The sequence below is a fragment of the Mandrillus leucophaeus genome, unplaced genomic scaffold (assembly GCF_000951045.1).
Source record: "Mandrillus leucophaeus isolate KB7577 unplaced genomic scaffold, Mleu.le_1.0 Scaffold3, whole genome shotgun sequence".
Classification (NCBI taxonomy): Eukaryota; Metazoa; Chordata; class Mammalia; order Primates; family Cercopithecidae; genus Mandrillus; species Mandrillus leucophaeus.
The window spans coordinates 200,991-208,477 of record NW_012103142.1 but is presented as its reverse complement, the minus strand read 5'-3'; the positions used below and the strand labels follow the sequence as shown (position 1 = coordinate 208,477).

The window sequence follows — 7,487 nt, the reverse complement described above, 5'->3', positions numbered from 1 at the left end:
CCGCTTCCCGGGCACGTCCCGCCCCGTGCTTCCAGGGCTGGCGCAAAGACGAAGGGGGCAAGGACCCGAGGCGGTGACGCCACCGAGAGCCAGCCAATGGGCAGCGAGCGGGCAGAGCCCCAGTCGTTCGAACGGAAAGGCAGGGAAAGGGCGGGAGGAAAGAGCCAGCAGTTTGGGAGCGCGCGCTAGCCCCGCCTCTGGACTCCGGGGTCCGGTCCCCATTTGCCGACACCCACCAAAGGAACGTTGCTCCCTGGGGCTGGGGTGTCCGGCGGAAGGGTGAAACTTATCTAGATAACTAGTGACCAAGGAGGGCGTGGATAGCTAGAGGGCACGCCTCCCTGATGTGAGGGACGGGGGAAGGGGTATTAGCAGAGGGGAAAATGATCCAGACCATGGTCCAGAACTGGTGAGAGCTGAGGAGAGGAAAAGCCTAAGCCCTCAGCCCCCGCTCCCGCCTCCCACACAAACGTTTGGCAGAGGGGACAGATCACAGCTCCCACCTTTACAGATATGAAAATATCTGCCTTCTTGGGCAGATAAACCTTTATTTAAAAAAAAAAAAAAAACAAAACACTATTCTTTATTTGATAGCCCTGGGACATGGTGCCCTCCACCCAATAAAGCACCCTCCAGCAATCCTCCCACTCCTCACCCAATACATACACATACAGATACAGACAGACACACACACACACTCCCAACACAAGATCTGGATCCGTCTTCACTTCCTGTTGGCCTGGGCAGTACCAATAACACACTGGTTCACCTGGGGGTAGACAGGATAAAAGTTTGCAGAGTAACCAATACAACATTTTCCCCAAGATCTCCTTCCATCCTCCAATGCTAGGGCTGCCCTCAGAAATACTGAAATAAGGCCTCCAAAGGCAGGTTCAGGCTGGTCCCAGTTATGGTTGGTTCTCCTCTGCACACTAGGTTTGGAGGAGGTTAAAAGGCCTGAGAAGAGATAGAAGCCCCAGAAGAAAATACAGGAGCAGAGAGAGGAGGCTTTCATTTCCAGCAATACCCTGTACTAGAGACCTCCAACCTCTCCCACTGTAAAATACTTAAACCGAGATAAAAGAGTAATAACACCCATTTAGGAACTAGGACTCCTTAGAAAATGGATCAGTTGAAATCTGGGGAGGAAATGTACAAGTTGAATCTGAAAAGACTGCTAGAGTTCTGTCTAAAGGACACTGGCGCCAACCTGAAGGAGGTTCTTTTTTTTTTTTTTTTTTGAGACAGTCTTGCTTTGTCACACAGGCTGGAGTGCAGTGGCTCGATCTCGATGCTCACTGCAAGCTCCGCCTCCCAGGTTCACGCCATTCTCCTGCCTCAGACTCCTGAGTAGCTGGGACTACAGGCGCCCTCCACCACACCTGGCTAATTTTTTGTATTTTTAGTAGAGACAGGGTTTCACCGTGTTAGCCAGGATGGTCTCCATCTCCTGACCTCGTGATCCACCCGCCTCGGCCTCCCAAAGTGTTGGGATTACAGGCGTGAGCCACCGCACCTGGCCAGGAGGTTCCTATTGGCCCAAAATGGGGCAATTTGAGCATCAGAAAGAGGAACGACTGTGGCTGGGCTGGGTGGCTCACGCCTGTAATCCTAACACTTTTGGTGGCTACAGTGAGCTATGATTGAGCCATTGAATTCCAGTCTAGGCAACAGAGCAAGTCTCTGTCTCAAAAAAATAAAAATAAAAATAAAGATAACCCTCAGATAAACATTCATTGGTCACCTTTGGAAGCTGCTAGGGTATCAACTCAATACTGAAAATCAATAAATAATTCAGCATTTATCTTGTTTTTCCTGTATGAACTGAATTTCAGAGAAACCAAGTAGATGGCAAGGCAAATGTCTTCATAAAAAAATTATGACTAACCAATGCAGAACAACTAAGATTAGAAAAATCGCCATTTAAAAACCCCTTAATGAAATAATGGATCCAGGTATGGTCACTGATGGGTAAAATCACTAGGTGAAAAAGTCAGTAAGGAGCTTTTAAATGGATAGATCACGCTAACAACACCTAAATATGATAAATAAGTGAAAGTACGGGGGAAAGAGGAAGCAATCAGCCAAAATCCAGAATAGTATATTCGATAGGACAAATGACCTTCAACAAACAAATGACATAATAGTGGCAGTGTGGGGTAGGGTTGTGGAACTTTAGACATTTCAATCAAGTGGGTGGCCCTTGCCTGGATCCTGATTTGAACAAACCTATTAGGTATAAAAGACACTTCTGAGACAGTTGGGTGAAATTTAACATAAACTGGGTATTAGAGGATATTAAAGTTCATGTTGTTGGATGTTACATTGGTATAACATTAATAAAAATTAGAAAAAACATCACCACCCTCTAAAATTGAACTTAGAATACCAGATCAGGGTGCAGGTGCTGGCTACAGCAACAATCAGTGCTGATTGGGAGGAGGCCCAAGCGCACAGCAGGACAGACCTGATCAGACCTCAAATAAAGCCAGAGCCCATTAAAGGGCTATACGCTCAGGAGGAGGGTGAACCGGAGAAAAAAATTACCGTAGAGGCAGACAGTAAGGAAATTTTCTGACTTGCTTAACACTAGTGGGAGGAGATTCTAGTGGAAGGAATTCTCATACGTGAGAATTCATATGGCTACTGGCTGATCCTCATGGAGTTTGGAGTCTGAATTCACACTATTTGGAACAGTCTGAAAAATCTGTAAGCCTTTGATCCAGTAATCCCATTTCAAGGACTATTTCCCTGGTTAGATGTAACTGAAAAAATACAAAATGATGTATGTACAAAGTTAGTCAACGTGGCCTTGTTTGTAACTAAAAAAGGGTGGAAAAAATCCAAGTGTCCAGTAGAGGGAACTGGTGGATAAATTTTGGTGCAACTACATAGTGGAGTCCTAGGCAGACCTAAAAATAATGGAATGATCTCTGTATGCTGATGGGGAGGAATCTTAGGGATATTTTGTGTGTTGTTTTGTTTTTTGAGACAAGGTCTTGCTCTGTCACCCAGGCTGAAGTGCAGTGGTAGGATCATGGCTCACTGCAGCCTCTACCTCCCAGGCTCAGGTGATCCTCCCACCTCAGCCTCCTGAGTAGCTGAACTACAGGTGTGAGCCACTACACCCAGCTAATTTTCCTGTTTTTTGTAGAGACAGGTCTCACTATGTTGCCCAGGCTGATTTTAAACTCGTGGGCTCAAGCAATCCTCCTGTCTTGGCTTCCCAAAGTGTTCGGATTACAGGCGTGAGCTACTGCGCCCAACCAGTTTAGACCTTTTAGTCAGTCACCTTTTCTTTTTTTTTTTTCCCCAATCAGCTTTCTCAGGTTAAATTAATCACCTGTTTTTTAAAAAACTTAACTCAAAAGCTAATAATTAAAAATGGAACCATGGTGAGTACTGCCTCAGATGCCTGCAAATGTAAAACCTTTCTGGACAAATGTGCTCCCTGCCCTAGAAGACAGAAGGGCTAGGAATGGAGAAGCCTACAAGCACCCATGGGTCCTGACAAGGCCTGGGATTCATTGGTGGTAGTCGCACCTTGGAGGCAAAGCGTAAAGAGTTGAGGGACTCAGAGACGTTCTCTTCCAGTGGAGAAATGTTCACAAACATGAGCCTATGAAAACAGAATATGCCCAATCCCAGCATTAGGGGCCAGCAGAGCCTGGACAGGTCTCCACTGTTCCCCTCTTTCTACCCCTCACCCCAACACAGTTCCTACCTGAACCCTTCCATCTGTCCCTTTCACTCACATCTTAGCACTACCACCCAGAGAGTTCTGCAGCAGGTAGGTCAGTTTGCTGTTCCGGTAAGGCACATGGGACTCCTACATGATTGAGGTGGGGACAGATGTTTAGGAATGGGCAGAGTTCTGCACAGCCAACCCCAACTGGCCCCCAGGTCCCATATCTCCCCCCACTCCTATTCCCACCTTGTTACTCAGGGCCATGATAACCAGCCCCAGCGTGGACAGGCTGCTGTTAATGGCCTGTGTTTCCCGAAGGCGTTCCCGCTCCCCGGGGCCAAGGGCTAAGCCAGGGTCAAGTCGCTCACTCCCGGCCAGGTCAACAAGACTGAGGGAGGCCCCACACTGCAGGCCTCGGCTGGAGTGCGCCCCAGAAATCTGTAGCTGGAATACACTGTGGCTGCGTGATGACCGTTCATTCTGGGCTGTGCGGGCCACAGCCCGATTCTGGCGGGCCAGATGAAGCAGGGCCTCCACCTGGGGATGGGAGCAGAAGGGGCAAAAGGGCAGGCAGAAGTCAGTACATAGTAATATGTATGGAAATAAGTAAGAGCCCACCCCCACTCTCTTGAAGCTTTCTAGCCTGTCAACAAACAAAATTAGATGCACAGTATGTCTGAAAATGGTAAGGAATACATAGAATAGGGAGTGTATAAAGGCGGGGTGGGGAACCAAGTTTTGACAGGATAGCCAAAGATGGCCTCATTGCCGTAAGATCTCCAGGAAAGGAGCATCCAGGCAAAGGCCCTGAGATGGGGAGCATGACTAGTTGGTTGAGGAATAGCCAGGAGACCAGCATGGCTAGGATGAGCTGAGCAAGGAGATGAGACCTGAGATGCAGTGACCCTCCCCATTTCGGCAGCTGCATCACTCCCTCGCCACTCCCGGGTTAAGGCAGATCTACCTACAGCCCACAGGCCAAAACGGGATGTGGTAACCCAGCCTCACAACTTGTACTTCATCCTTCAATTCTCTCCTGCTCCTTTCTCTACCTACCTCCATCTTGTGGCACCCTGCCCACTCCTCCCCATTCCCCAGTTCCAGTGCCCATGGGTCCTCACTTCTTTCTCACAGGAGACAGGGACATATCGAGCATTGGTGACAGTGAGCTCCTCACTCCCTGGCCCCGCACGGCGAATCTCACACTCGCCCCCTTGACCTTTCCGGGTTCCAGTGGCCAGCAGGTCCCGGACAGTCTCATTGTAGATCTCCACGTAGCTTGCTACAAAGCTGTAGGTCCAGCCCTGACCACTCAGCTCCTGGGCCACAGAGAAGAGGTGCCGTAGGGCCCGAGGGATCAGCCCCTCCAACTGGGGATCTCCCCCAGGCCCACCCTCCATTGTGAAGGTCTTGCCACTGCCTGTCTGGCCATAGGCAAAGATGCATACTGGATAGCCATCCAGGGCTGACTGGACAAGCATGGCAATCTCTTCAAACACTTCATCCTGTCCACTTCCTGGTGGGAATACCCGGTCAAAGGAAAAATCGTGGCGAGTTGGTGGGGCTGGTGCCCCACTCAGGGTCCCACGCCGCTCATCAGACCGGGAGAGGCTAAGGCGGGTTGGAGGATCAGAGGGCCCACCAGGGCCAGAGGGAAACAGGAGGAGGCCAGGGGGTGGAGTGGGCTCCCCAGGAAGGACAGGGCGGACCCGGCAGAATACACGGATGTTGCCCTTGAGTTCCTGCAGCTGGTTGTGCAGTCGCCGGCGCTCCATTTCTAGCCCGTGAAGACGTTCTTCCCGCTCAGCCAGTAAGGCTGCCTGGGCCGCAGTCTCCTGCCACAGAGATGCCACCTCTGCTCGGCTGCTTGACAGGGCTGCTTCTGATGTCTGCAGCCTCCTCTGCCCAGAACAGAACATACACAGAGGGTGATTTGCAACCAAGAATAAGAACAAATTGTGTGGCATATGGAGTGGGTGGAGTGAGGTCCCCGCTGAAAAGGACCTCAACACCTGGTAAACAAAGAAAGATAAGAAAATAAGGAATCATGGTTCTAAGACAGGGAGTGCTATGGGTATGCCCAAGCACAGAGGAGCACAAGGAAGATGATATCTAGGCTGACACCCAGAAGTACAGAAGTGAACCAAGGAAGGATGCAGTACACAAAGAACATTCCAGAAAGAGGGAAGCACATAGGCATAATGCCCAGAAGTGAAAGTTGAGTCATTTAAGAGACTGCAAATAATTCAATCTAGTTGGTGCTCACCAGGAAGGAGTCAAGTGGACATGGGAGGAGGGAAAGAGAGTACCACAGGAATTTGTGATCAGGATGCCAAAGAAAGAGGGATGGAGGACTAAGGAAGACACAGATCTAAATGGGAGCTTTGCAAACAGTCAAGGGTAGGAAGAAGCATGGCAGAAAAGCAAGACAGTCAGGAGTGGGCTGGGTGCAGACTGGTGGAAGAGAGAGGTATCTTCAGCAGCACCTATACTGCTAAAGATAGGTGCTCATGAGTTCTGAGCCCAAACAGACTTGAGGGGCACCTGGAACGGAGGGGAGGCATGACCTCTGCCAGGAAAGCGGGGCTGGCATCTGGTGAAAATCTGGCCCTTACCTCCTTCTCCTCTAGTTGGGACGTCAGTCCCCTCCTTTCTTCCTGCAATTCCACCTGTTTTTTCTGAAGCTCTTGCACCAAGCCCTCCTGCGTGCTCAGCCGCTCTTCCAGCTCCAGGACACAAGCACGCAAGTTCTTCAGCTCCTGTTGGCCCTGCTCAGCCTGGGCCTGTACCTTGGCTAAATGCCCCTCCAGTGTCCTGCGCTCTGTCCCCAGGGCCTTGGCCTGCTGTTGGGCATCTCTGAGCTGGTCCTGAAGCTGCTGGTTCTCTTGGTCCAATGTTTGAGTCCTCTCACGGCAGCGTTTTAGTTCTGCGTTTAGGTCACATAACTGACCCTTCAAGTCCCAGGCTGGACGTTTGCTGGGTTTCTTCCCTCCTGCCATGGGAGGAACAGCTGATGCTAAGATGAACACAGAAAGGACAAAGCTCAGGGAAGTCTAGGCTCTCTATCCCTCCTCCCTTCTAGCCTTTATGGGATCCACACCTGATGCTACATCTCCTTCCCCTAAGAGACCAGATGGATTTTTCTGGGCACTCACCATCTTCTCTTCCCTATCCCAGCCTCTCACCCAGTGGTTATGTTTGTCACCTACTGCCAGGCTTCTGGATAGGAACAGCAGGAACTGGCTTCTGGTTCTTCAACCCTAGAGAATTGAGGAGGTGACTTAGGAAGTACAGGACCAGTGTCCCTTCACCTCCGTCATTCTCCCTTTACATATTACCCCAAATCCCTTCTCAGACCCAGCTCTTGAGCACAATTACCTGTGGCAATAGCTGTGGAACACCGGGGTCCTGTCTTCTTGGAAACTTTTTGAGCTGCCCAGGAGATGGGAGAGAGCAAAGGTAGAATGATCATTCTTAAGATGACATGTAATCTTGCTAGGACAGGGGCAGGAGAAGTGCTTTTCTCAGAATTAGAAATAAGATAATTTTCTTTCTGGCCAGCTCCTAATGATACCTCCCCTAGAACCAGAAATTACAGTCATCCCTCAGTATCCAAAAGGGGTTGATTCTAGCACCCCCCAAGAATACCAAAATCCAAGGATGCCCAAGTCCCTTACATAAATTGGTATATAGTATTACATATAGTCTATGCACACCCTCCCATATACTTTATTTATTGATGATTGAGACAGAGTTTCACTCGTTGCCCAGGCTGAAGTGCAATGGTATGATCTCAGCT

At 49.7% G+C, this 7,487-nt stretch overlaps 2 protein-coding genes across 3 annotated transcripts in view; one reads left to right on the top strand and one right to left on the bottom strand.

The window, feature by feature from the left end:
• Positions 1–7,487, top strand: part of CUTA (cutA divalent cation tolerance homolog (E. coli)) — a 16,510-nt gene that overhangs the window by 7,766 nt on the left and 1,257 nt on the right. The gene's annotated exons all lie outside the window — the stretch shown is intronic.
• The window catches only part of KIFC1 (kinesin family member C1), a 24,710-nt gene continuing 17,727 nt past the window's right edge, over positions 505–7,487 (bottom strand). Inside the window, exons 4-11 of one of the 2 annotated variants that reach the window (XM_011986472.1) lie at positions 7,067–7,120; positions 6,898–6,948; positions 6,304–6,704; positions 4,810–5,589; positions 3,935–4,225; positions 3,756–3,829; positions 3,544–3,619; positions 505–769 (exon numbers count right to left, since the gene is read on the bottom strand). In XM_011986472.1, the coding sequence (XP_011841862.1) occupies positions 725–769; positions 3,544–3,619; positions 3,756–3,829; positions 3,935–4,225; positions 4,810–5,589; positions 6,304–6,704; positions 6,898–6,948; positions 7,067–7,120 (1,772 nt within the window). In that variant the 3' untranslated portion in view covers positions 505–724. The remainder of the gene's footprint in view (positions 770–3,543; positions 3,620–3,755; positions 3,830–3,934; positions 4,226–4,809; positions 5,590–6,303; positions 6,705–6,897; positions 6,949–7,066; positions 7,121–7,487) is intronic. The other variant, XM_011986473.1, reaches the window with a different exon arrangement.